The sequence below is a fragment of the Myotis myotis genome, unplaced genomic scaffold, assembly GCF_014108235.1.
Source record: "Myotis myotis isolate mMyoMyo1 unplaced genomic scaffold, mMyoMyo1.p scaffold_m19_p_6, whole genome shotgun sequence".
NCBI classification, from domain to species: domain Eukaryota; kingdom Metazoa; phylum Chordata; class Mammalia; order Chiroptera; family Vespertilionidae; genus Myotis; species Myotis myotis.
Window position 1 is genome coordinate 86,591,917 of NW_023416368.1, and position 27,997 is coordinate 86,619,913.

General features: G+C 57.0%; 1 protein-coding gene across 11 annotated transcripts in view; it reads left to right on the top strand.

The window, feature by feature from the left end:
* The window catches only part of MAST3 (microtubule associated serine/threonine kinase 3), a 37,354-nt gene that overhangs the window by 6,373 nt on the left and 2,984 nt on the right, over positions 1-27,997 (top strand). Inside the window, exons 1-27 of one of the 11 annotated variants that reach the window (XM_036311687.1) lie at positions 908-1,046; positions 1,300-1,389; positions 8,386-8,474; positions 8,559-8,631; positions 8,799-8,819; positions 9,513-9,591; positions 9,950-10,110; positions 10,281-10,356; positions 10,619-10,828; positions 10,918-11,019; positions 11,243-11,375; positions 13,025-13,086; positions 13,458-13,543; positions 14,326-14,534; positions 15,230-15,368; positions 19,929-20,061; positions 20,275-20,440; positions 20,921-21,022; positions 21,661-21,783; positions 22,453-22,562; positions 23,655-23,788; positions 24,301-24,545; positions 24,960-25,166; positions 25,486-25,712; positions 26,097-26,219; positions 26,768-26,904; positions 27,033-27,214. In XM_036311687.1, coding sequence (XP_036167580.1) covers positions 1,000-1,046; positions 1,300-1,389; positions 8,386-8,474; positions 8,559-8,631; positions 8,799-8,819; positions 9,513-9,591; positions 9,950-10,110; positions 10,281-10,356; positions 10,619-10,828; positions 10,918-11,019; positions 11,243-11,375; positions 13,025-13,086; positions 13,458-13,543; positions 14,326-14,534; positions 15,230-15,368; positions 19,929-20,061; positions 20,275-20,440; positions 20,921-21,022; positions 21,661-21,783; positions 22,453-22,562; positions 23,655-23,788; positions 24,301-24,545; positions 24,960-25,166; positions 25,486-25,712; positions 26,097-26,219; positions 26,768-26,904; positions 27,033-27,214 — 3,466 coding nt within the window. In that variant the 5' untranslated portion in view covers positions 908-999. Of the gene's footprint in view, positions 1-907; positions 1,047-1,299; positions 1,390-5,345; positions 5,635-8,385; positions 8,475-8,558; positions 8,632-8,798; positions 8,820-9,512; positions 9,592-9,949; positions 10,111-10,244; positions 10,357-10,618; positions 10,829-10,917; positions 11,020-11,242; positions 11,376-13,024; positions 13,087-13,457; positions 13,544-14,325; positions 14,535-15,229; positions 15,369-19,928; positions 20,062-20,274; positions 20,441-20,920; positions 21,023-21,660; positions 21,784-22,452; positions 22,563-23,654; positions 23,789-24,300; positions 24,546-24,959; positions 25,167-25,485; positions 25,713-26,096; positions 26,220-26,767; positions 26,905-27,032; positions 27,215-27,997 lie in introns of those variants that run through there. The other 10 variants (XM_036311688.1, XM_036311689.1, XM_036311690.1 and 7 more) reach the window with 10 other exon arrangements.

The window sequence follows — 27,997 nt, forward strand, 5'->3', positions numbered from 1 at the left end:
CCGGGGTGTTGGATGACAGTTTGAAATCTCATGGTGGGGACGAGTACAGAGTGGCCCTCAAGCCCTGACCATCTGCTCTCCTTGGACTGGGGATGATGCAGCTGGCGGGGAGAGCCTGATGGCCCAGTAGGGGCTGGGTCTTGGACATGCTCGGATAGTAGCCTTTGCCCAGGCTGGGGGAGGGGGGTGGACAGTGAATCAGTCCGAACCACGGAGGGCAAAGTCCCACATCGCGGGGCAGGACCGGAGCAAAGACCTAAGGGTTGTCTAGTCTCTGCCACTGCGGTGTGCCGGACTGGGTCCACCCAGAGATTTAAGGGGGCCAGAGCCACAGACGACTCTCTCCTTTGGGGTGTTGTAGGGACGGCTTCTCAGAGGAAGGGCGGGTGGGGCCAAAGTCGGACCTGAATGTGGGGCGGGACGGGAGTTCATGGCCTAGGGGCCCGCGGAGCACTGACCTGGAGGCGCGGCCCGGGCCTGGAGAGTGCGCACAGAGGCTGAGACCCGCCGCCAGGGGTCGCCAGTAGCCGGGGTTGGAAGACAGGGGCGGGGCCTGCTCGGATCGTGGGTCCCGAAGACCCCCGAGAGCTGGGAAAGCGCCGGGGCCGGAGGGGGCGGGGCCGGGCGGTGGGGCTGCGATGCTGGCTGGGGCTGCGGTGACAGCCCTTCCTGCCCCTCCGTGCAGCCCGCGGGCCTCGGACATGGCAGCCCCGGTGTCCCTTCCCACGAGGGAGTGACACCCGCCACTCCAGCCCGCACCCCAATCGCTTCTGCCGCTGGGCAGGGCCTGCGCGCAGGTGCGGGGCTCCGAGTCCCGCCCCGAGGCGGAGAGAGCCCGCCCCCCACACCCCCTGCGGCCCAGCCCGCGCGCCGCGTCTGCCTGGGGTGCTGTCCCCACGTCCGCATCTGTCGGTCCCTGTGGGATCCCGCCACCAGCGGGTTTGGGGACCACAAAGGGGGCGTCGGTACCCGACCGTGTAGACGCGGCCCGGCCTCGCCATGAAGTCCCGAAGGGACAAGCTGCACATCCCGGCGCTGACCCTTGAGTGAGTGGCTGGGGAAGGGAGAAGCAGGGGGGAGGGGCAGGCTGACCACCACCCTTCCCCTGCGTCTCTACGCAAGTCGTTCAGAGTCGCACCGCTGCCTCCAGGGAGCTTTCCTGGGTGATCCGGCCCCGCCCTCGAGGCCTGCTGGAGACCCAGAATCCCGGGCCTTGGGCCCCTTCCCGGTCCGGCCTTCGGGTTGGGCCACACACAGGGGCCGCGGCCAGGTTCACCGTCCGGGCCTCTTTCTTTGCAGTCTGTCTCCGAGTAGCCAGAGCCCGTCCTTGCTGAGCCCCAGCAGCCCCTGCAGCCCCTGCAGCCCCTCCCTGGGACTGCACCCCTGGAGGTAAGTGACAGCCAGCAGGGTCGGGCTCAGACATGCCCTGGTCCCCCAAAGCCTTGGAGACTCCCCAAACCCAGCTCCCTCCCCCAGGTACTGTGGGCTGCTGACCTCGCCTTCCGGGCCTCAGTTTACCCCTACATAAAATGGCGCGGTGAACCACACTGGGGTGCTGATGGGGAAATTCCACTTTCAGCCATAGCCAGCAGGTCCCCTGTCCGACAGGTGGCCAAGGTGAGGCCAGAACTTGAGCTGTTGCCCAAGGTCCTGAGACAGGTGCTGGGTTCCCAGCCTGCTCAGAACCCTCCCTGCTGAATCAGCCTGGCTCCCAGGGTGACCTCAGAGATCCTCCCCACAACCAGCTCGGCTGGCCAGAAGGCTCCTCCCTCTGAATGTGCACACACACACACACACACACACACACACACGGTTAAGAGTTCACCATTACAGCCCCAACCACTGAACTTAACCAGGTAAAGAGGTGCAGGCAGAAAAAAACCAGCTTGACTGAGCAGCAGCCTAAGTTCCCTCCTCAACTCTTGGAGGGAGGCACCCTTCCTGACCCTGTTTCCCAACTGAGGAAATGCAGGCTCGGAGAGGAAACACCGGTTCTCTTGGTCCAGTATGTGTGGGTGCTAAGCCGCAGGGCCAGCTGGCCACCAGAGTCTGTGACTGATGGGGCTCAGGGTCTTGCCCAGGACAGGACAGAATACCAGGGTGATCAGGGGCTCCTTGTACAGCTCAGGGTGGGGACCGATGTGAGTGTCAGTGGTGTCTACAATTTGGTGGCCCATCGGTCCTTTGCACCTTAGTGTGAATGAGCTGCTCAGGCTCCTCCCACGGGCCTTTAAAGGGGAGAAGGGAGAACAATTTGGAAACCATGCTGGGTACTGGGCAATAGGCAGATACCTTCACGTAGTCAACAGCATTGGTTAGGCACCCACTGTGTGCCAGGTGCTAAGGACATAGCTGTGAGCAAAATGAACATAGTCCCTCACTCACAGGGCTCAGGAAGTGGGCAATGAAAGTGAGTGGACAGACAAGATACATTCAGACAGGGGCCTCTCGGAGGAGGTTATGTTTGAGCTGAGGTGTGGACGGAACTAGGGAGGAATCACTAAGCCAGCGGTTCTCCACCTGTGAGTTGCGACCCCTTTGGCGGTCGAACGACCCTTTCACAGGGGTCGCCTAAGACTATCCTGCATATCAGATATTTACATTACGATTCATAACAGTAGCAACATTACAGTTATGAAGTAGCAACGAAAATCATTTTATGGTTGGGTCACAGCATGAGGAACTGTATTTAAAGGGCCAGAAGGTTGAGAACCACTGCACTAGGCAGAGGGAATTGCATGTGCAAAGGTCCTGGGGCAGGACTGAGATTTTTAAAGCCTCTGTGGCTGCCTTAAAGGGAAGAAAGGTCTTCTGGGACAGAGGACAGGAATGGAGATGGCAGAGGCAGGAAGGTAGCTAGGTCAACATCTGGATAGGTGATGGTGGCTCTGGACCATTTCGGGTGTCCAGAGGCAGGGACTGCTGTAGCCCCCATTTAGCAAAGGAGGACATTCAGGATCTCAGAGGCATCGGACCTCAGATTATGTTGTCCAGGGGCACCTGGGAGACAGTGTTAGAGACCAGCCAGTTTTAGCAGGAGGAAATGGAGGCAGAGTCTGGGGCGTGTGCTTAAGTCATGGGACTGCCTCACTCGCCACCAGGGGGCAGCAGATCCTCATTGCCTTGGGCCAGGCAAGGAAATGGGTCTTTGCCTCTAAGCACCCTAAAAACAGGCCCCCATTTGTCCCCTCAGCCTCAGGGGCTCTTGGGTCTGGCCCCTTTGATGCCCTTGCCTCCTCCTTGTTCATCTCATCACCCACCCTGCTCTAGACAAGCAGCTTCCTGAACTTTCCTGAACGGCCAGCATGTGAGCTAGGACAGCCTCAGGGCCTTGGCACTCGCTGTCCGTTCTGCCCAGAGCTTTATTTTCTCCATTTCCTCTTTTCTTCGTTTTTCAAGTATCCATCAAGCCCACAGATAAGGAAGCCTTCCTTGAATACCTCTACTTAAGGGTGCCCAAGCCCTGGTTACAGCCATTACACCCATCTATTTCTCTCGTCCAGATCCCATCATGGGTGTGATTTCCATGTTTTCTTGTGTGACTGTTGGGTTATTTTTCTCTCCCAGAGGTCTGGGAGCAACCTTGAGGGCCAGACCTGGATCTGTCCTGGCCATCCTCTACCTTCAGGGCAAGCCAGGTATACACCAGGTGCTCAGCTAATGCTTGTGGCATGGGCAAAAGGGAAGCAATTGGGAGGGCACTGCCTGTGGTGGTGGTGGTGGTAAGAGGAGTTAAAGAAGGTCCTGAGTTGGGCCCTCACAGGCAAGGGGGCAACAGAGGCTGTTCCAGGCAGGAACAGCATCGTCGGAGGAGTGTTGTCTCTGGGGCCCTGAATGCCAAGGATAGAAAGAATTTGGATTTTCTACCCAAGGTGCTTGGAAGCCACACAGAGAATGGGACTGAGAGCGGTGAGGACAGCTCATGGACAGGTGGGAAGGGCTATACTCCTCTTGCCCGAGACAGCTCCTGCTCCCAATGGCATGGTCTGGTAACCTGGAGAGCATTCCTGGGAAGGTACCCAATAGAGAGCTGGACAAGGTGGGCCACTGAGGGTGACATGGACATGAGGGGACAGGAGGGGGAGCCTGAGAAAGACTTGAGAAGAAAAATCAGTAGCAAGAGAGACGAGCAGGTGTGGGCTACACACTGGCAGCCGCATGCCCCCTATACCTCAGTCTCCCTTCGCAGACATGTGATCTGGGTGGCAGCGTCAGCCCCGGGCCAGTTACCCAAGTGTCATGTTGCCTGTGAAGGGGCCGCCCTCAGTGATGCTGACCCCGAATTACTGGGGCCGTCCCGAGAGGAGGAAGCATTCATTTACTGCCTACTGTGTGAGACATTGCTCCTTCCATAGTGAACGCGACGTACTGTACCCCGAGCCGGGTAACAGTCACTTTCTGTGCTTCCAATTCTTTCCATTTTCACGAGGGATGTGTGTAGATGCAGAAGCAGAGGCCTGGAAGTTAGCCTGAGGCTACATTTATTTTTTTTAAAATATATTTTATTGATTTTTCACAGAGAGGAAGGGAGAGAGATAGAGAGTTAGAAACATCGATCAGCTGCCTCCTGCACATCTCCCACTGGGGATGTGCCCGCAATCAAGGTACATGCCCTTGACCGGAATGGAACCCGGGACCTTTCAGTCCGCAGGCAGAGGCTCCATCCACTGAGCCAAACCGGTTTCGGCGCCTGAGGCTACATTTACATATAATTTGCATAATCATCTTGTCAGCCTGTTTTCCTCCAATTTTATAGTTGAAAAGACTGAGACTTGCAAAATTACATCCAGCATTACATTCCTGGCTGTAGCCAGGCTGATGGCCTTTCTGCCACACAGACGGGCAGAGAGCATACATGTCAGAGGCCCGGACTCAGTTGCTAAACAATCCCTCGGTGCCAGTCCAGCACCGGGCGATGCTGGAAACCAAGGAGCCCAAGCCCGGGGAAGACAAAGGCCGGGAGACATAAGGGAAGGCTTCCCGGAGGAGGGGACGCTGGATTCTGCCAGACACGAAGGGTATTCCAAAGAGTGGAGCCAGCGAGGGCGTGGCCGCTGGATGGGCCCTGAGTGTCGCACCGAGCCGGAGGGGTTCGCGAGAGGAGGGAAGGGCGGGCCGTGATCAGAATTAACATTTTATGGGCGAGGAGCCGTGTTCCAAGGCCCAACCTCCGAGTACCGCCAACGCCCCGCCCCCGCCGCTCCCGTCCTAGCAACGGCCGGACCTCCCCACGCCGCGGCCCCGGCAACGCCCCGCCCCTCCGCCCGCGGCCCTCGCAACACTCCACCCACTCGGCTGCACGCGGGCTGCCGGCACAGCTTCCGCCTCGCTCACCCCGCCCCGACAGGCCCCGCTGGGCGGGGTCCCCGGGCGCGCGCTTCCTCCTCGCCACCCCGCCCGGGCCCCGCGGCGCCCTCCCACCCTATGCCCTCCCCGCGCCACCGGGCTCCTGGGGCCGATCCCGCCGCGGAGGCTCGTCCCGGGCCGCCGCCGGCTGCGCCCACGCGCCCCCCGGGCCCCGGGCGGCACAAAGGGAAGCAGCAGCATGTCCGACCCCAGCTACTGGACGGCGGTGGCGGCTCCCGGCCACCGGAGCCGCTTGGCCAAGGGCGCGCTGCTGCAGCGCTCCAAGAGGTAGGGGGCACGCGGGGAAAAGGCGCGGCGGCCGGCGGAATAGACACTAGTTGCCAGGAGTGTGTCTGGGCGGCGTGGCGAGGGCCACTGCGCGCGACGGCAGGGGGACGGAGAAGGACGCTCTGGGATCGGGGCATCCGCAGGTGTCCCCGACACCCTTCTTGCGTCCCTCGTTCCCCGCACTGGGGTGGGTGTGTGTCGGTCAGGGTCGCAGCTGGGGTACTAATGAGGCCGCAGTGAGTTGAGACGGGATTCGAACCCAGGGCTCTCGTCCCGGGCCGAACGGGGGAGGTGCTTCTTGGAAAACCTGACGCTGATCTCTCCCGGAGGCCCAGCTAGAAATGTTGGTTCACAAACAAACATTTACTGCACGCGGCTGGCGAGCGTGTGTCCGGAGCGCCAATGGCTGGGTTTAACCTGGAACAAAGCCTGGCCTGACTTGGGGTCTCAGTTTCCCCTTCTGAAAACCAGAGACTGAGCGAGGGCCATGGGCTCTGCCGGACCTAGATTCAAATGCCAGCGCGGCCACTGCAGGCTGTGACCTCAACCCGTTCCTTTATCTCTCTGCGCTTGGGTGTCTCATGGGTGCTGGGCTGGGACATTTCCCAAAGGGGCGCGACAGGCAGAGGCTGGGTGGTGGAACCTTGAATGTCAAGTCCAAGGGTTTAGGCTCCTCTCCCAGACCCTGGAGAGCCGTAGAGGGCTTATGAGCACCTCAGGGATTGGGTGCAGGAAACTGGCCTCCGGCCCCTGTTTTCTGCCATATTCTCATTCTCTGTTGAACCACATGGGTGATGATTGAGCCTCAGGGTCCTGGGCCTTCTCCAGGGAGGGCTGTGCAGATGGTCAGCGCTCAGTAGATGCTCACAAAGTGAGCAGACGGTGCCCACTTCCCCATTGACATCTGCCATTAGGCTGTTTTCAAAAAGACCCCACCTGAGAGTAAGAGGTAGGCCGCCAAGTGTTTTTCCCAAATGCTATTGAAAGTGACAAATGATGGGACTGGAGGTGGGGGTGAGGAACCAGGTGAGGGGCAGGGAGAGGATGTGGGACTGGTTTGTGTGTGAAGGTGGGGGTGGGCAGGAAGTTTTGCAGGAACCTGTGGGTTTCACTTTTGCTTCTGCACCTCAGTCCAGAAGACAATCCCTGGGGCTGTTGCTCTATGGCCTCGGTTTCCCCAGGCTGGGAAATGGGTACATCTGGTCTCTCCCACCTCCTGGCCTGTTGGAATTGACACATGGTGACTTAATTATCTGGGGAGGCATGACCTGCGCTGTGACAATGCACCAGGCCCTGCAAGCCAATAGTACTTGTCCCCACCACCATTTATTTACCCAGCGCTGGCCCAAAGCTGAGCTCGGCGTATTGGTTTTATCAAATCTTCCCAGCACCTTGCCTGGTGTGCAGACGGGGGAACTGAGGCTCAGAGGAACAGCTGGGCACAAGCTGGATCCAAACACCAGCTCCCACGCCTTGCGTGTCGCCTGGATTAGTGGCTGACCCCGCTTTCCCACACCTTGCCCTGCTCTATGCCTTCTCCCTGGGACACTGTTCCTGTTCCTGTGAAGCTTGAGGTTTCTTCTCCCGCCCTATGCAGAGCTCTGTGCTGTGGCTGAGCTGCGTCGGCAGCTGGGGTGTGTGGGCTGATGCACTTGCCAGCAAGTAGAGCTGTTGCTCGGCGACTGTTCTGGGGGAGTTGGCGGGTGGCGGGTGGCGGGGTGACTGGAGACAATGCCGTTCCCAACTTCCCTCTGTCAGGGTGGGCACTGGGGCAGGGCACAAGGTACAGGTGGGCTCAGCCTGAGCAGGGGGCTGGTGGCCAGAGGAGCTGGGAGGGAGGAAGGGAGGGAAGGAGGGAGGGAGGGAGGGAGGGAGGGAGGGAGGGAGGAAGGAAGGAAGGAAGGAAGGAAGGAAGGAAGGAAGGAAGGAAGGAAGGAAGGGGAGGAAGGAAGGAAGGAAGGAAAGCAATGTGTTGGCAGAACAGAAGACAGGGCACAACTGCACAAGATCCTGACTCTAGGTTTTTGTTTTGTTTTGTTTTAAATATTTTTTATTGATTTCAGAGAGGAAGAGAGAGGGAGAGAAAGATAGAAACATCAATGATGAGAGAGAATCATTGATCGGCTGCCTCCTGCACACCCCACACTGGCATGTGCAACCCGGGGCATGTGCCCTGACCGGGAATCAAACCATAACCTCCTTGTTCTTAGATGGGTACTCAGCCACTGAGCCACGGCGGCCCAGGGACTTTAGGGTTTTTAAGGGTCAGGCTGGCATTTTTTTTTGGGGGGGGGGGATGATGGGGGAGGAGTGTTGCCAAGAGATGGGGCAGTGGCCCTGGGGAAAAGTGCACGGAGTGGGGTGGGGGCCTGCCTTAACCCACCTGTGGGCTCCAGGGTCCTCGCCACCCTCTGCCTTATTTCCCAGAGCTCCTGGCAGGGGCCACAGCATGGGAACGGTGTGGGGGTGGGAGTGTGAACACCAAAGCCTGCAGTCAGGCCAGGAGCTCCTGCCTGTGGGCAGTGACCACCAGGAGGCCGGAAGTGCTTCATGCCACCACTGATAATAACAGTAATAGCAGACTTAATAAAAATAATATTTGGAAAATATGACTCCCACTGGGCCATGGGGAAGTCCAGTTAAGGGCGGAGCGGGAATGGTCGCGCCCAGTTTCCTATCCTGCCCCAAAACCAGCTGCATGTGTGCTCAGCCTGGGCCACCGCCTAACCCTACCCCCACCTGCCCCTACAGCTGCCGCAGCGGGAACCGTAAGAGCCTTGCGGTAGGAACACCCTCGCCAACCCTTTCCAGGCCCCTGTCACCACTGTCAGTCCCAACCGGTGAGCATGGGAGCGGGCGGGCGGGCAGGTGCTGTGTCCTCTCTCCGCCCCCGATGACTCAGTTTCCCCTGGCCTCCTGATCAGCAGGCAACAGCCCCCTGGACAGTCCCCGGAACTTCTCGGCTGTGTCAGCTGTCAACTTCCCCTTTGCCCGGAGGTGAGTGGTCCCTGGCCTGGAGGGAGGGTGTCCTCGTGACGGCTGAAGGGGACAGGCAGGGTGTGTTCGCTGGATGGACCTGCCTCCTCACTGGCCTTTTCCCCTCCCCGGCCCTGCCCGGTGTTGGTCCCTCCCTCTGGTTTCTGCCCCACCTCGGTCTTCTGCAGCCACATCTCTCGAACAGACAGGTAATGGCAGCAAGCTCTAGGGGTGGGGGTGAGAGGGGACGCCACCGGGTCTAAGAAATACTAATTCACTGAAAGCAATTTACGCATGTCATAGGAGTTTAACAAGAGTTCATGGAGGATCTGTTCTGTGCCAGGCATTTATTTTATTGTTTAATTTACTGATTGATTTTAGGGGGGGTGGGGGAGAGAAGCATCAACTTGTTGTTCCACTTATTTATGCATTCATTGGTTGCTTCTTGGATGTGCGCCCTGATTAGGGATTGAACCCGCAATCTTGGCGATTGGTACGACGCTCTAACACGCTGAGCTACCGCAGCCAGGGCATGTGTGCCAGGCTTTTACTCGTCACTTATTCATTCAGCGTTTATTGAGGGCCCGCTGGGAGGCTGAGGAATGGGGGGCTGGCCTTTGGCCTTTGGGGAGTCCTCAGTCTGGCGGAGGCAGCCAGCATGTCCCCCAGCAGGTGCAACTCTGAGGGGTGGCAGCTTTGCGGGGGGCGGGGTGTGGGCACCGGCTGCTGGAGTCAGGGAGGACTCCTGGAGGAGAGGTCTAAGGACAAGGAAGAAACAGAGGAATTGCCCACCCTGACGTGCTGTTCTCGGCCTTACAGAGTCCTTCCTCCAGTGGGGCCAGAATCTGGCAGCCACAAACCACAGGCCCTGTCTTCCTTCCAATTCTGGTTCTCCTTTCCAGGGCTGATGGCAGAAGATGGTCCCTCGCATCCCTCCCGTCTTCTGGCTATGGAACCAACACACCCAGCTCCACCGTCTCGGTACCTACAGTCCCACCTTGGCGGGCAGACAGGCGGGTGCAGGGTTGGGGGGACATGTCTTTGTGTTTTTATAAGGGGTCAGATAGCTGTGCAGTCAGCAGATTCCTGGCCGCTGCCTCTGTGCTGTGTTCCAGGCGATGTGGGGGGCCCTAGAGAACCCAGACTTAGCCCCAGGAGCTCCGCTAGGGTACACAGGTTATCACAGGGCCTGGCCAGAGGGGATCTTGGTGCTGCCATGCAGAACAGGCTGGGGTATTAAGGGATAGGAGCCAGGCATTCTGGGCCTTCGGGGGGTTAGTGCTGGGGTCCTGGCTGTGGTGCTGACCATCAACCCATGACTCTGACCCCCTCCTACCAGTCGAGCTCATCCTCCCGGGAGCATCTCCACCAGCTTCCTTTCCAACCAACGCCAGACGAACTGCGTTTCCTGTCCAAGCATTTCCGCAGCTCGGAGAGTGTGGCTGATGAGGAGGGTGGCCACCGCTCACCCCGCCTTCGACCCCGCTCCCGTAGCCTCAGGTGGGCTTTGACCTCTAGCCCGTGCCCTGGCACCTCCCTGGGCTGGCTTTGGATGAAAACATGGCTCCTCCCCGCTTCTGGCCTTGACCCTGTCCTAGCCTGGCTCAGCCCCCTTCCCCTGGGCTGGGTCTCAGGTCCTATGTCACAAGCTGATCATCACCCCCCTTCAGCCCTGGACGCACAACAGGAACCTTCGACAATGAGATCGTCATGATGAATCATGTGTACCGGGAGAGGTTCCCAAAGGTGGGCAGTGCCTGTGGCTGGATGGGCCCCAACCCCCCTCCACGTCGCTGCCCCTCGGTGACAGACAGGCAGGCTCTGTCCTGGCTGTGTCCCCACATCTGTCCATTTCTATTTCTCCCTCCGGGTCTCAAATGTTCCCCCAGTCCTCCGACCCATCGGCTTCACGGTCACCTCTCTCCCCCCACTGTCGCGCCTCCCTCCACCTGCCTGTGCTGTTCCCCAGTCCCGTCCGATGACCAGGTCACCCATCTCCCCCCGCCAGGCCACGGCCCAGATGGAGGGCCGTCTGCAGGAGTTTCTCACTGCCTACTCGCCTGGTGCCCAGCTGGCCCTGGCCGATGGCGTCCTGGGCTTCATCCACCACCAGATTGTGGAGCTGGCCCGTGACTGCCTGGCCAAGTCTGGAGAGGCCCTGGTCACCTCCCGCTACTTCCTGGAGATGCAAGAGAAGCTGGAGAGGCTGCTGCAGGATGTATGTGGGGGGCTGGGGGCCGGGGGTCCCCGGGCGGGGCAGGACAGGGACCAGGGCCTGTGAGTGATGCCCCGCCCACCCGCCTCCAGGCCCACGAGCGCTCAGACAGTGAGGAGGTCGGCTTCGTGGTCCAGCTGGTCCGGAAGCTGCTGATCATCATCTCGCGGCCAGCAAGGCTCCTCGAGTGCCTCGTGAGTCTCCTCAGCGCAGAGGTCGAGCAGAGCTCAGACCAGGTCCCCAGGAGACAAGACGCAGTTCTCCCTGTGTAGGACCGGAGAGGCTGCCAGCCTGGGGTGGGCTTCCTGTAGGAGGGGACCCCGGGGACAAGTTGGACCCACAGGTCAGAGGAAACAGCATTTGCAAGGGCCTGGAGGAGAGACCAAGCCCGGGCTGACCAGAGCTCTGCACCCCCAGGAGTTTGACCCTGAAGAGTTCTACCACCTGCTGGAGGCCGCCGAGGGCCAGGCTCGAGAGGGCCAGGGCATCAAGACGGACCTGCCGCAGTACATCATTGGGCAGCTGGGCCTGACGAAGGACCCTCTTGAGGGTGAGCTGACTTAGGGCAGGGAGGTAAAGGAGACTGAGGAGAGGCAGGGGTATAGTCACATTATCTTTGTCTGTTTTCTGCCTTTGGTCGCCTATGGGACCCACTATGGGGAAAGGGCCCGAGATTTCAGGGTCAGGTGGCTGCACATTGGACCCCGTGACCTGCCAGGGCCTTGGGACCTCTGTGTTCTCAAACGCCAAGTGAAATGGGCCAGGGCACCAGAGGACCACCACTGGCATTGACATTCACATCGTCCTGCAAATTCACAAAGCCTGTTTCCAGTCTTTGACGGTGGCCCCAGGGGTGGACTCGGAGCTAATTCAGGCCACCTGCAGACAAGAACTCCCCCAAACAGCCAGGATTGGGGAGCCAAGATGGAACTGGGAATGGCCTCTCCTGGGGTGGTCAGGGCAAGCTCTGGGAAGAGGTGACGTTCAGGCTGAGGATGGAGAGGTGACCAGATGCAGGTCTGGGAGAGAAAAAGGGGGAGCTAGGCAGGGGAACTACAAAGGCCCGGAGGTGGGACTGTGCCTGGCATGTCGGAAGAGCAGCAGAGAGGGGTATAGCTCAGGAAAGGGGAGCTGGCTGGAGGCAAGGGGGTTGGCAAGGCCTGGTTTCAGTGGCCAGTGTTCACCTAGCATTATGGTTGTGCTAACATGGGACTGGGCTGCCATTGTCCCCATTCAAAGCTGGAAAGACTGAGGCTCTAGGCCAGTGGTGGCGAACCTTTTGAGCTCAGCGTGTCAGCATTTTGAAAAACCCTAACTTAACTCTGGTGCCGTGTCACATATAGAAATGTTTTGATATTTGCAACCATAGTAAAACAAAGATTTATATTTTTTATATTTATTTTATATATTTAAATGCCATTTAACAAAGAAAAATCAACCAAAAAAATGAGTTCGCGTGTCACCTCTGACACGCGTGTCTTAGGTTCACCATCACTGCTCTAGGCAGATGAGCTAGAGCAGGGGATCAGACACAGGTATGCCCGAGGCCAGACCACTGGTGGACTGGCCTTGTGGCCGAAGCTGGCTTCCTGTCTGTCCAGTGGAAATAACTCAGGTAGCGCTGGGGGTGGGCCTGCTGTCAGAGGGTGTAGGAAGTGGTGAGGCAGATGGCGGCTGAGGCTGTGGGGGCAGGACACCTACCCAATACCTTGGGGGGGCCACTGAGCGTGGAAGGGGCTGCATTTGAACCAGGTCTCTCACCCCTGAGGCTCCACCCCCCCTTCCAGACTAACTCTGGGACCGTGAGACTTCATTGCCACTGTCACAGCTCACAATTCAGGGACCACTCACCGCGTCCAACCTTTTGCCAAGACCTGGGGCGGGACTGTAAGGGGGCTCCTCCCCGTTGGCCACACCCTGAGTTAGGAGGTTTTTAGGAGCCAGGGTTTTGATGAAAGCTGAGTAGCTGGAGCTTGGGCTGCCTGCTCGTCCTTCTAGACAGCTCTTCAGTTGTTTACTCCAGCCTCCTGAGTTCTGCTCAGACTTGGACACGTCAGGGCCCATTGGCAGTGCATGGGAGCTGGGCAGGGGAGGCGCCACAGCCCTAGCCCCAGATGAGTCTTGGAGGCCTCAGGAAATCTGGGTGATAGGCCAGGTGGAGAGGCCCCATCCAAGGCTCTTTCTTCCCTTGTCTTGCAGAGATGGTGCCTCTGAGTCACCTTGATGACAAAGGACAGCCCCCAGCACCTGAGTCCCTGGAGGTGAGGCACAGAGTTTTGGGTCCCTACACCTGTCTTGTTCTTTCCAGGCAGCTGTGGGAGGGGCTGGGTTTGCAGGAATTTTGCATGACTGGTGCCTAATACATGCCTGTGACTATGAGGGGAAGGTGGGGGAAGTTAGATTGCTGTGCTGTGTAGGTTGGGCAGGGCTGGAGGGGGCACTGGGAAGGTTTTGAAGGATGTGTAGGAGTTTTCTGGGTAAAGGGCACATCTTGAGCAAAAGCTCAGAAACTTGGACACTGAGTTGGAGTTTAGATGGAGAGAAAGTAGCATCAGGCACCAAGATTTGGGGGCCGGAGGAGCCCAAACCACTCCTCAGGGAGCCAGGACCCTGAGCCCTTCTTGTCCCACAGAGCCGTGCCCTGGTTGGTCCGTCACGGAGGAAGCCATGTGAGAGTGACTTCGAGACCATCAAGCTCATTAGCAATGGGGCCTATGGGTGAGTCCTCAGGTCCCCCACAAACCCATTTCTCAGATGCCCACAGAGATGGCGAAGGCCCAGCAGCCCCTGAGTGCACAGGCAGGGAAACTGAGGCCTGCAGAGGGTTATGGAGATGCAACACAGCTGGCACGACCTTGAATGTACTCATCCTTGATCCAGGTGTAGGGGGTTCTGGCCAGGAAAAAAGATGACCACATGGTGGCAGTAGCACGCAGTGAGCGTTATCGGCCACTTGGACAGATTTGCAGAGGGGAGGGAGTGGGGAGTCCCCGACAGCATGAGACCAGCAGAGCAAGATGGGAGAGGGGCCCAGTGGCCAGGTGGGGTGTCTTTGGGTCAGAGAGCCCCAAAGGGCAGCAGCAGCATGTGTGGGTTCCTTATAACCCCAGGGTTTATCTGTGTCTGGGAGCCGTTGGGTACAGTTTCATCAAGTCTATAAAGCCAGCAGGCACGAAATGGCTAAAAATCTGCTCACCTGGATTATATGTAAACCCCTGAGTGGGTGCGGGCGTTTGAGTTAATGGGTCTCTGCCTGCTGTGAATGAATGAATATTCAGGGCCGGCACACCAGGGCCGTGTCTGGTTCATGCGTGGGACACCGGGGCGGGCGGCTTCACCTATGGTGGCTGCTTTGGCAGAGGGGCCAGGTGTGGGGAAAGGTGTCCCAGAGGAGAGCACGCACCGGCCAACGCCCAGCAGGCGGGTCCTGGGCCCAGGCTGGGTCCCGGTGCCGCCCAGGGCCTCGAGCGCAGGCCTCGCCAGCCCGGCCTTCCTCCCAGGGCCGTCTACCTGGTGCGGCACCGGGACACGCGCCAGCGCTTCGCCATCAAGAAGATCAACAAGCAGAACCTGATCCTGCGCAACCAGATCCAGCAGGTCTTCGTGGAGCGCGACATCCTCACCTTCGCGGAGAACCCCTTTGTGGTCGGCATGTTCTGCTCCTTCGAGACCCGGCGCCACCTCTGCATGGTCATGGAGTACGTGGAAGGTGCGGCCCCGGGGCGGCACGCCTCCAGCAGCGGGGCTCGCCCGCTCTCTGCCTGGGAGGGAGCCCTGCCTTGGGCCAGGTTGGGCTCTGCTCTGTCCTCCAGGGCTCCCAGCCTGCCTCGGAAGCCCTCAGCCTACGATGGGGGATCAGGGCTGGGGGAGCCCAAAGGAGAGTGTAGGTGGGGAGTCTTTGGGTCAGAGCCCCAAAGGCAGCAACAGCGAGTGTAGGTTCCTCATAACCCCAGGGTTTATCTGTGTCTGGGAGGCGTTAGGGTGGGACCCCTGGAGGGCAGGGGAAAGATGTCCATCCTTGCAGGGGAGACTGGTGGACAGAGGCCTGGAGGCTGGAAGAACGGGGGGAGGCGGGGCTGGGGGGGAGTTTCAGCTTCAGGTTTGCAGTTCAGGATAGACCAGTACCTTCAGGTAAGTGCATGAACGAGCACCAGGCGCTACCAGGTAAGGAGAGAGCATGCACTTTGGGGACACCAGCTGTGTACAGGGGAACCACTGTGCACTTGACACAGCTGCTCCTCTGTCCGGGGAAATCAGGAGGCAGAGTCTCTCCTCCCCAGACCCCTGCCTGGTTCCCCTCCCGGATTCAGGGCCCCCTGGGGACCTTATGCACCAGGCGGGGAGTTACAGAGCCATGGGGCAGGGCTGTAGAGAGACGCCTCTGAGCACATGTGCCCCCTGCAGGCGGTGACTGTGCCACGCTTCTGAAGAACATGGGCCCGCTGCCCGTGGACATGGCCCGCATGTACTTCGCAGAGACGGTCCTGGCGCTGGAATACCTGCACAACTATGGCATTGTGCACCGAGACCTCAAGCCTGACAAGTAAGCAGCTGAGGCCGCAGGGCGGTCCCCGGAGGGTTGGGGGTGGGGTTTGGAGCCATGCAGGGGGGCGGGGCCTCAGTGGCCTCTGGGGCTGCTGAGGAGCCCCACTTATCTGGATTCTGTTGGCAACATGGGGCCCCTACCGTCAGGAAGGCAGGGAACTTGCACATCTTGAGCATCTGGTGTGTACAGAGGAGAGCAGTTAATTAATAGGCACTTGTTGTATACAGGGAAAGGAATGCACTTAGGTGGTGCCAGGAAAGGGGAGGGAATGTGCACTTAGGATGCAGAACTGCACATGGGAAGGGAGCGTGCACTCGGAGCTGCTACTGCACAAGGGGAAAGAACATGCACTTATGAGGCGCCAGCTATATACAGGGGAAAGGAACATGCATGTTGCAAGACCTTATATGTGAAGAAAGGGACTGTGCATGTCATGAGCACGTGTTGTGTTTTAGTTCAGGAAAGAAAGGAAGAGACCATGTTTATTGAGTCTTGGGATATTTGTTTTATTCTAGCATTTAGTAAGCACCTACTGTGTGCCAGGTTCTCTGTGGGTGGCTGGGAGACATGCGTGTGAATGTGAATAATCCTTCATGCTTTGTAGTCCCTACATAATTTTCCAAGCACTCTCCCCTGCATTAATTGAGCACCTGCTGTGTACAAAGGAAAAGGCCACCCATATATTGAGTGCCCTCTGGATATGAGGCAAGAACCACATGTTTCTTAGGTACTTGCTATGTGGAGGTGTGAACGTAAGTGGTAAGAGCCCTGTGTGTTTTCAGAGCACCTTGTAATTTGCAAGTGACTTAGAAGACAAAACCAATGTGTATTTGGCACCTGCTGTATACCTGTGTTCAGTGCTCTAAGGAAGCTGTGTGCCCAACAGGCCTCTTTGAGATCATCCTGGGCTGGAGTGGGGTGGAGTGGGGTCTTCCGAGTGTCTCAGGTCAGACCCCAATGAAGGGCCTGCCCCTTTCAGCATCCTCACCTGCAAGACGGGGCTAGAAGGTGCCCAACTTTGCAGGGTTGAGGGAGGGATGGGTGCACACAGTAGGTGCTTCAGATAAATCTTTGGAAAATTTCAAATGCACCCCAAAGCCAAGAGAAGGTACATTAGTTCTCTAGGGCTGCCATAACAAAATTATACCATAGACTGGGCAGTTTAACCAACAGAAGTTTATTCTCACAGTCTGGAGGCCGGAAGTCCAAGATCAGGGTGTCAGCAGGGCCGCACCCTCTCTGAAGGCACCAGGGAGGGACCTGTTCCAGGCTCTCCCCCAGCTTCTGGTAGTTCCTTGGTTTGTGGCAGTGTCATTTCAGTGTTCACATGACATCTCCCTCTGTGCATGTCTGTGTCCAAATGTTCCCTGTTTACAAGGACACCAGTCATATTGGATTAGAGGCTGCCCTACCCCAATTTGCCCTCATTTTAAGTAATCACATGTCCAACAACGCTCTCTCCAAGTGAGGTCACGTCCATGGTTACTGGGGGTTAGGACTTCAGCGTGTGTATTTTGGGGGACACACCTCAGCCCATAACAGAAGTGCCCACCCCCATACTCAGGTTCCACAGCTGCCAACACTTGGCCAGTCCTTTCCTCCCTCCCTGCTGGAGGCTTTGAAGGAAATCCCAGGCATCGTATCATTTCATTTATAAGAAGGAAAAACATTTTAAATAGCAGATACAGTCAGCATTTTTCCTGGCCGGTGTGGCTCAGCGGTTGAATGGTGACCTATGAACCAGGAGGTCATGGTTCGATACCCGGTCAGGACACATACCTGGGTTGCAGGCTCCATCCCCAGTGGGGGGCATGTAGGAGGCAGCCGATCAGGAATTCTCTGAAATCAATTATATATGTATGTATATGTGTTTACAGAATGAATGTATGTCAGACAGTGTGCCGGAGCTCAGGAAATTTTGGTAGTCGTCTTAGCACGGCCTTGGTGTTGGAGCATGTGGCTGTACCTGACAGCTACACCAAACTGTTTTGTTTTTATAAATACATTTTTATTGATTTCAGAGCGGAAGGGAGAGGGAGAGAGAGATAGAAACATCAATGATGAGAGAGAATCATTGATCAGTTGCCTCCTGCATGCCCCCTACTGGGGATGTGCCCGCAACCCAGGCATGTGCCCTTGACCGGAATCTAACCTGGGACCCTTCAGTCCGCAGGCCAACGCTCTATCCACTGAGCCTAACTAGCTAGGGCACCAAAGTGTTTTTGTTTTTTTAATATATTTTATTGATTTTTTACAGAGAGGAAGGGAGAGGGAGAGAGGATTAGAAACATCGATGAGAGAGAAACATCGATCAGCTGCCTCCTGCACACTCCCTACTGGGGATGTGCCCGCAACCAAGGTGCATGCCCTTGACCGGAATTGAACCTGGGACCCTTCAAGTTTGCAGGCCGACGCTCTATCCACTGAGCCAAACCAGTTAGGGCACCAAAGTGTTTTTTATGCAGCTGTTGCACACAGTGGTTGCTCAAGAAACAATCTTATTTTTAAAAAACAGTGAATACATATAATAAGTGCACAGAATTGCTTTTTTACAGAGTTGAGGTACACAAGTGGTGCCAAATAGATGGCTCATCCAACAACTTGGCTATATACAGTGAGTTCTACAGAAATTTATTTTTAAGGAGGTACATGAAAATGTGACTATAAAGATGGACCATGTGATTCGATCATTTAGTAAATAATTTCTATATTTAAGCAAGAAAACAAATAGCAGTATACATGGTAGGTGTACAAGTTTGTTTTTTATTGTTTTTCATCCTTACCCAAGGATATGTTTTGATTTTTTTTTTTTTTTTTAAGAGAGAGGAAAGGAGAGAGAGCAAGAGGGAGAGAGAGAGAGAAAGATCAAAGTAAGAAAATACATTGGTCGCCTCCCGTATGCGCCCTGACTGGAGATCGAAACCACAGCCTTTTGGTGTACAGCAAGCATGTCAAAGGCTAACACGGGCCAAAAAAACAAAAGCTTCAATTTTCATAGAAACGTAGGTTTATTTCGATAGAGACATGCTGAATACAAAGGGCTGAAATAAATGAGTAATCGTTACATAAAATAATAGAACATTTTAATAAAAATTAATGTTGTTTCTTGAACATTAACTTACCAGACACTGAATAACTGCACCAATTAATAATCGTAACGCACACACACACACACACAAAATAAGCGTAACACAAACCTATTTTTCTTGTTCTCCGAAAGCGAAATATTTCCTGTTGCGCACACCAAACAAGTCAGTACAAGACTAATGACGTGGCCATCGGCTGCTAAAACATTCGCTGCTGGTATTAGTGGAGAGAAATGGTGCGCCTGCGTGTAAGGCGCGTAAGGGAAATGAATGCAACACGATTATAGTAATCAGTCATTCGCGAACATTGTAGTTTGTTATTAATAATTATAACAGTATTATAAAAATTAAGTTACAAAATTTTTATTAAAACGTTTCTTGCATACCGTTATATTGTCTGGGCCGCAAAAATATTCATTGTGGGTGGCGAGTTTGACATGCTTGGTGTAGAGGATGACATGAACCAACTGAGCCACCCGGCCAGGGCTAGATGTGCACCTTTTTAAAAAATGGGTCCAGCCCTGACCGGTTTGGCTCAGTGGATAGAGCGTTGGCCTGCGGACTGAGGGGTCCCAGGTTCGGTTCCGGTCAAGGGCATGTACCTTGGTTGCAGGCACATCCCCAGTGGGAGATGTGCAGGAGGCGGCTGATCGATGTTTCTCTCTCATCGATGTTTCTAACTCTCTATCCCTCTCCCTTCCTCTCTGTAAAAAAATCAATAAAATATATTTAAAAAAAAAATAATAATAAAAAATGGGCCCACTCATGAGGTGCACAGATATATTTCTGTGTATTTCAGGTCCTTGAGATATATTCAATTTTCTTTTCTCTTTTTAAAAATATATTTTTATTGATTTTAGAGAGAAAGGGAGAGGGAGAGAGAGAAACATCTATAATGAGAGAGAATCATGGATTGGCTGCTTCCTACACACACACCCCCACCCCCACACAGGGGATTGAGCCAGAAACCCAGGCATGTGCCCTGACTGGGAATTGAACTGTGACCTCCTAGTTCATAGGTTGATGCTCAACCGCTGAGCTGCACTGGCTGGGCTCAATTCTCAACATGGAATGTAAAAAATGGGTGCTTGCAAAGTGTTTAATTTGTTACAGTAATGGATGTGTGTACAAAAGTACACTAGATACCACCACCCCCCCCTCCCCCCCCCCAGCAGGTGTTCAGGAGATGGTGTAACACACAGTTGGAGATGCTGTGATTCCCAGAAAATTTAGTTTTGCACAGCAAAGTATACAGTAGGTGCTCAATAGCAACACCAAATGTACCCAATAGGTGCATAGAGACGTTTGCCAGAGTTGTCATACTGCCTGAGACCCGTTGGTTCTTGTGATGATGTGGCTGTGCACTGGAAGGGTTTCTTAATCCCCTGGGGGGCTCTGGCCCATCCTGGGTGGAGCCAAGTTCAAGGGCCGCTGGGCCCCTAGCCTGAGCCTTCCGCCTGCCCACCCGCAGCCTGCTGATCACCTCGCTGGGCCACATCAAGCTGACCGACTTCGGCCTGTCCAAGATCGGGCTCATGAGCATGGCCACCAACCTCTACGAGGGCCACATTGAGAAGGACACCAGGGAGTTCATGGACAAGCAGGTGGGTGGGCAGGCGCCCCTGCGTGTTGGGCCCCCTCCGCCTGGAGCCTGACCCCAGGACATGGCGAGACTTGGCTGTAAAAAAGGAGAAAATGAACTGTCCCCTGTACTTCTGCCCACCCCTTACTCCCAGCCTGGCCCCGGCCTCCCTGACTCTTCAGGGTTTCTCTCGGGCTGGGGGCCGTCCTCAGTCCCCCGTTCTATCCTATCCCAGGTGTGCGGGACGCCCGAGTACATCGCACCTGAAGTGATCTTCCGCCAGGGCTACGGCAAGCCGGTGGACTGGTGGGCCATGGGCGTCGTCCTCTATGAGTTCCTGGTGGGCTGTGTGCCTTTCTTCGGAGACACCCCCGAGGAGCTCTTCGGCCAGGTGGTCAGTGGTACGTTCTCCCCCCGCCCCCCGGGGGGCCACGGGTTTGAGTCTCTGGGGCTCAGGCAGCAGTTTGCCCACCTGTGTGAGAGGGGGCCGCCCCAGGTGTGGGCCATGCACCTGTGGTATGCCCGGCCCCAGCTGGGCACTGGGGACACAGCTGAGGACACTATGGACAGCCCTTTGGCACTCACTGTCTGGTAGGCAAGATGGACGGTTAGCAAGATAAATAAGCAAATTATCGAGCAATTAGATGCCAAAAATGCCAAGAAGGAGAAGGCGCAGAAAGGAGAGGGGCCATGGTGCTGGGGGCGCTGCATTAAGTAGAGAGCTGTGGGGGCCTCAGAGACGACCTGTGAGCAAACACCTGAAGGTGAGAGGGAGCTACGCACGTAGATGGGAAGGTGCTCTGGACAGACAGCACAGCCAGAGCAGAGGCTGGGCAGCGGGACCAAGCCTGACCATCCCAGCCCCCCTCCCCCTATTTTAGATGAGATCCTGTGGCCAGAGGGGGAGGAGGCCCTTCCAGCTGACGCCCAGGACCTCATCACCAGGCTCCTTCGGCAGAGCCCCCTGGACCGTCTTGGCACTGGTATGTGTGGAGGCTGGGGTCAGTAAGAACTCCTTGACGGGCTGCATGGAGGAGAGGGACTGGGAGCTGGGGTTTTGAAGGACGCATAGGCGTTTGCCAAGAAGTAGCACAAGACCTTGAAGGAATAGCAGGTGGCTGGTTCCGGTGCAGGGGGAGAACTCTGAGGCTGAGTGAGTGTGTGAGCCACAAGATCACCAGGGGCCGTGCCCTAAGGTCCTCAATGGCCCAGCCCAGTGGCTCCCACAGTCACCTAGTGGATGGTTAAGGAACCATTTGAGACGTATGCAGCCACCCATTAACATGGGGCGTCATGTTCATAATGGAGCTGGGCCATGGGAGAGGACAGTGGGGCTGAGGCTGGGGAACAGGACGCCTTCACGCAGTCAGCTCTACTCCAGGGAGCAGCAACGTGGGGACAGCCCAGGAAGGAAGCCCTCCTAAGGCTCTGGGGCTTCTACGGGTGGTGGGACCCCAGAATCCACCAGAAGGAGGAGCCGGGCCTGGGTTCAAGCCCCAGCTCTTCCTCTCTGGGCTCTTAAACGGTGGCTGGCTCCCCCCCCCACCCAGCCCCCATCTTTCTGGTTCTGTGTTGGGAAGTCTGGGGTAGGGCCCACAGTGCTCAGCTGGCATGTCTGCAGGTGGCACCCATGAGGTCAAGCAGCACCCCTTCTTCTGGACGTTGGACTGGGCAGGGCTCCTGCGCCACAAGGCCGAGTTTGTGCCACAGCTGGAAACCGAGGACGACACCAGCTACTTCGACAGTGAGTACCAGTCCCAGGAGCAGAGAGGGGTGTGTGCTTGCCCCCTCACCCTGGGCCTAGAGCTTCCAACTTCCTGAACTTCCCGAGAAGCTGAGGCAGGTCTGCCAGCTGGTTCCTGTTCTGGGTTCAGGAGGTGCTGCACCCGCTCACGTTGTGGGCGAGGACAGCAGGGCACTAATGTGGCAGATCCTTGCCCGGGTCTTGCAGCAGGTTGGCCTTCCAGCATGGAACCCAGTCTGTCGCACAGGGCGGGGCGCCTTGCCCAGCTGTGGTAGAGGGCTCGTCCCACTCAGGGCTTCGGCCAAACACAGCCAAGGCCCTTGGTTTCCAGCGCCTCTTCAGAACGTGCTGTGTGATCTCGGGCATGTCAGAGGTCCTCTCTGAGTGTCTGTCTCTTCCTCTGTAAGACGAGGAACATACTTTATATCGGAGGTGCACCATTTTCCTAATTCTGGGTGACCTCTCTCAAGGGTGAAGACGCTAACACGTGGACACAAGAGTTCCCACCCACAGTCCCACCGCTTTCATGGACACAGCTCGGGGGGACTCCCCGATATGCACTCTGCTGCCCCAGCCACTTGTCCCTAAACACACAGGGCACCCTCTCCACACACCCCGTGACCCTCACAGCCCCTTCACGTGGGCTGTGTGCACCTCTCCCTCCTGCAGCGCGCTCAGAACGGTACCGGCACCTGGGCTCTGAGGACGATGAAACCAACGATGAGGAGTCATCCACGGAGATCCCCCAGTTCTCATCCTGCTCTCACCGGTTCAGCAAGGTGAGGCCCGGGCCCTGGACATAGCTAGTGCTCAGGAAACATTGCAAGCTGTTTGTTTGTTTGCATATTTTTATTATGATAAAATATACCATTTTATGTGTTTTAGAGATTGCAATTCACTGACATTTAGCACCTGTACAATACTGTGCAATCACCAACTCAATCTAGTTCCAGAACATTTCCATTACCCAAAAGGAGCCCCATCCCCATTAGCAGTCACTCCCTACGCCCACCCTTCCAGCCCCTCACAACCAGCAGTCTGCTTCCTGCCTGTGGATTTGCCTCTTCTGGACAATCCATACAGATGGACTCACGTATGGGCTTCTGTGTGTGGCTTCTCTCGCACTCAGCATGACGTGTCCAAGGCTTACCCACGTGGTAGCACATGTCAGTGCTTCCGTCCTTCCATGGCTGAGTAACCTTCCATCATGTAGATGGCCCACAAGGTATTTTTACTTCATCAGCCGATGGACATTTGGGTTGTTTCTACTTTTTGGATATTGTAACTAGGGCTCCTATGCTGGGTATCATTTTATTTATTCATTTAAAAATATATATGCATATATATATTGGTTTCAGAGAGGAAGGGAGAGGGAGAAAGAGAGAGAAACATCAATGATGAGAGAGAATCATGGATCAGCTGCCTCCTGCACACCCCGCACCGGGAATCAAGCCCTCAACCCGGGCATGGGCCCTGACTGGGAATCGAACCATGACCTCCTGGTTCATAGGTCGGCGCTCTACCACTGAGCCACGCCGGCCGGGCTGCGTGTCATTTTACAATGCCACAAGCTTAACTTAAGTTCCTTCCTTTGTTTATAATTTGCTCAAAAACTCCTCTGCGCTTCTTGTGGGCCTGGGCCCCGGGCAGGTTGTCCTGATCATCAGCGGAAACCCCAGCTGTGGCCCCCTTGGTGTCTGGTCCCTCTGAGCCTCAGTTTCTCACCGGTACAGTGGGCTCCAGATTCTGCTATCTTTAGGGACATGCTGAGTAAGGATCTAATAAAGTGGATCACAGGGAAGCACTGGGCGTGTAGAAAGCGGATGCGGCTCCTGCCTCCGTTTCCATTGCTGTTATTTATTACTTCCCAGGTCTACAGCAGCTCGGAGTTCCTGGCCGTGCAGCCCACCCTCCCCTTCACTGAGCGGAGTTTCAGTGAGGACCGGGAGGAAGGGTGGGAACGCGGCGAAGGGGAGTGTGGCCGCCAGCTGAGCACTGAGGTCCGGTAGGTGGGCCGGGCCATATAAGCACATCCAGCCTCCAAGCCTTAGGGGAGGTGGAGCCACAAAATCTATCATTGGAAAGAGCTTCCTAGTGGCCCAGTTGAAAAGGGTCAAACATATTGGCCAACCTGTCAGACTTCTGCCGACCTGGCTCCTAGCGTCACTGCCCTTGGCTCTGCATTCCGAACCACACGGAACATGTAGCACCGTCACGCTGCTGGGCTTTGCTTGCACCGTTCCCTCGGCCCAGAACACCTTCCATTCTTCAAAGTCCAGACTCAGCAGAAATAACCAATGTCTGCTAGAATGGGCATTGGAAACTGGGTTTTAGAAGACGAATAGGAGTTCTCTAGGTCGACACAGAGAATGGAGCAGGCACAGGGAACTCACCCTGTATTTATAATTGCCTCTGGCTCTGGGCTAAGAGTTACTAGTCAGATGTGACGGCTGGGTCGCCTGGGTGTCCTGGGACGAGGGCATCTGACAGGTGTGACTTGGACTCTTTTCTGCTCAGGCTGAGGTCCTGGACATCTTCAGGTTCTTCCTGCTACTCATCCTCTTCCCAGCCTGAGCGGGGACCCAGCCCGTCTCTCATGAGCACCATCAGCCTCGATACGATGCCCAAGTTCGCCTTCTCGTCGGAGGACGAGGGAGCTGGCCCAGGCCCTGTGGGCCCCAAGAGGCCTGTCTTCATCCTGGGGGAGCTGGATCTGCCCCCAGCAGCCACCCCAGGGGTGCCCAAGCCCTCGAGCCTCTCTGGTAGGTGGGGCCCAGGGTGGAAGGAGAGGTATCATGGAATGTTTCCCAGAGGAAGGACTATTTGAGATGGGTTTTGAAGGGTGAGATGTTCTTCAGAGAATATTTAAGATAGGAGAGACCAAGGTTCTGGAGAAGCTTTGGGCCTCAGCTTGGCCCTCAAGGAGCCTCTAGCTTCCCTGGGTCAGGATGGGACTAGAGAGAGGGACGGGGGTAGGGAGCTCCAAGAAGGGGAGCTGGGGTCAGATGTGTGGGGGAGAGGCTTCCGGGAAGGGGGAACTTGAAGAATGGAGCTTTCTAGGGAGAGGAATGCAGGAAGGTGCACAGGGAGAGGGAACTGCCTGAGCAAAAAAGCCAGGAGGCTGCACCGTGTCCACGCCTGTCGACCTTGACCCTCTCACCCTGCTAACCTCCCAGCCGACCCCACCGCCCTCGGTCAGACGCGCCTACGGAGCAACAGCACTGGTGCCCGACACTCCACGCCACGGGCCCTGGACGCCAGCCGGGGCCACCGCCTTAGAGGCCCTAAAGACCTGGCCCCTGAGAAGTCCAGGGCCGCCTCCAGCGGGGGCTGCATGCCCAAGTCAGCCTCAGTGTCCGCCCTGTCGCTGATCATCACGGCCGGTAACGTCCATGGCCCTGCCTTGTCTTTGCTTGTCTGTCTATACCCATTTTAATCATTGGGTGGGGTCTTCTCTGGCTGGGCGTCGGGAGCTGGAGGGTCCTTCAGGGTGATGTTTGGCCTGTGCCCCAGGAGAGGGGGTTAGAGCCAGGGAGACCTAGACTGGCCTTCCTGGCAGAGGGCACTGCATGTGCAAAGGCCTGGCATTGGGACATTGGAGCAGCAGTGAAGCAGCCGGAGTGGTCAGCGTGGTGGGAGGGGAAGGCTCCCTTAGGGGGTGCCAGGAGGGAGTGACCCACACCCTAACCCTCGTCCCTGCAGATGATGGCAGCGGCGGCCCCCTTATGAGCCCCCTATCCCCACGCTCACTGTCCTCGAACCCGTCATCTCGTGACTCCTCTCCCAGCCGGGACCCATCCCCTGTGTGTGGCAGCCTGCGGCCCCCCATTGTCATCCACTGCTCTGGCAAGAAGTACGGCTTCAGCCTGCGGGCCATCCGTGTCTACATGGGCGACAGTGATGTCTACACTGTGCACCATGTTGTCTGGGTGAGTTGCCTTGGGGGCGGGGGTGGGGCAGCTTGACTCTGTTTGGGGCTGGCTGTGCCCTGGCATGGTGCGCTCTCTAGTCTGTGCGGTTGGGGGCCCAGGACGGAGAGCTGGTGCCTCCTGGGCCTTTGCCGTTCCTGTCAGTTATAGGGAGAGGGTTGGGCAAGAAGGACAGGGATGGACAGGGAGACAGAGACCCTCGGTGAGCATGAAGCTTATGGCTCCTGCAGCAAGTGCACAGGGGGCGGGCTGTCCTCCCTCCCCCCAGTCCAGGGCTTGGCACATCCCTTCTCCACAAGGTCAGGGAAACTGAGGCAGTGTGAGAGGCAGCAGCTTGCTGGTGTCTCCGGCTGTGGCTCTGCTGACCCTGTCGTCTCCCCCCAGAGCGTGGAGGAGGGGAGTCCTGCCCACCAGGCGGGCCTGCGAGCCGGAGACCTCATCACCCACGTCAATGGGGAGTCGGTCCTGGGGCTGGTCCACATGGACGTCGTGGAGCTGCTGCTGAAGGTGCCACCCCCACCGCTGTCCTCAGGACTCCCCAGACCCCCACCCGCTGTCCTCCCTCAGGGCTCCCAGTATCCCCACCACCCCTTGGCCTCTGCTACTGATTCTCCCTGGGTCTCCCCTCTACCCACACTGCTCTTCCCAAGTCCAGGCCTTGCACTCGCCCTCCCCTCAGACTAGAATGTGCTTCCTTCTCGGGCTCCTAACATCACCCCCAGAGCCCCTCCTCCCGGAAGCCCTTCCCAATCCCGTGGGGTCTATGCCATCTCTGCCTCCACCAGACAGAGGTCCTCAGGGGCTCAGGCCTGGGGGTGGGGACATGGGAGGAGGTAGGCCCCAGGTTGAGTAGCTCCTGGAACCAGCATATGGATGGACAGCTCATAGGATGGGCACAGACAGTGGGCATGTATTTTGGGCCCAGTGAATGGTAGATCGTTAGGCGAGATGGGGCTGGATAGGACCTGGGACTTTGAAGGATGAATAGGAGATGAGTGGGTAGGGTGCGCATGGGATGGAGGCACACAGAAGACCTCTTGCCATCGTTCCTGCAGAGCAGCAACAAGATCACCCTTCGGACCACAGCCCTGGAGAACACGTCCATCAAGGTGGGCCCGGCCCGGAAGACCATGGCCAAGGGCCGCATGGCACGCAGGAGCAAGCGCAGCCGCCGGCGTGAGACGCAGGACCGGTGAGAGCCAGGGAGTGTGCAGGGGGAGCCTGCGTCAGCTGGGGCGGGGGCGGGGGGCACTGGGGGAGCAGTCGGGAAGCTCCCGCTGAGGGCCGGGGTACCAGAGCACCTGGGGTTTTCACCCGCAGGCGGAAGTCGCTCTTCAAGAAGATCTCGAAACAGTCGTCGGTGTTGCACACGAGCCGCAGCTTCTCGTCCGGCCTCCACCACTCCTTGTCGTCCAGCGAGAGCCTCCCAGGCTCACCCACCCACAGCCTTTCCCCCAGCCCCACTATGCCCTGCCGTAGCCCCGCGTCTGATGCCCTGGCAGGTGGGTGCACCCAGTACCACCTGGGGAGGAGGGAGCGGGCAGAGATGGGAAGATGGAATGACATGATGTAGGAAACAGATGATCAGAAGAGCCTTTCCGATTGCCTGGAGTCCAAGAGGCAACCTGGGGGTGGGCAGAGACAGGTGCAGGGACAGGGACCTGTGCTCAGCAGCGGGAACGTCATGAGTAAAAGGGTCTAGACGGGAGGGATGTGAAAGCTGGGGGAGGCTGAAGAGAGGACATTGGAGGATGGATCAGGCCTAAGAGCTGGGCCAAATTGGTGGGCAGTAGGGAAACACCGAGGGTATGTGAGCCCGAAAGGGCATGGAAAGCTCGTTTTCGTGTGGGAATGGATGGTGAGAGCCCCCAGCTCTGAGAGAGGCCGGGAAAGCCTCCTGGAGGACCACAGATCTACTCCTCCAGAAAGCCCTCCTTGCCCCCTGGGGACCTCTACTACTTCTCTCCCTCTGGCCCCCTCCCGCCCCCCCTGACCTCGTGGGACAGGGGTTATCTGTGTCATCTCTGCCTTCCTAAGACCAAGCATCCCCTGGGGCTGAGGCCTGGGAGTGGAGAGGTGAGCACCGGCAAGGAGGAGGGCCCTTGTTGGATAACTCTGGGGACCAGTGGACAGATGGACTGTGAATGGGTATCTTTAGCCCAGTGAGTAATGAGTCATCAGATGAGAAGTGGGTGAATAAGAGCTAGGGCTTTGGCCCTGGCTGGTGTGGCTCAGTTGGTGGTATGCTAATGATATGCTAAGGCTGCTCAACCGCTCGCTATGAC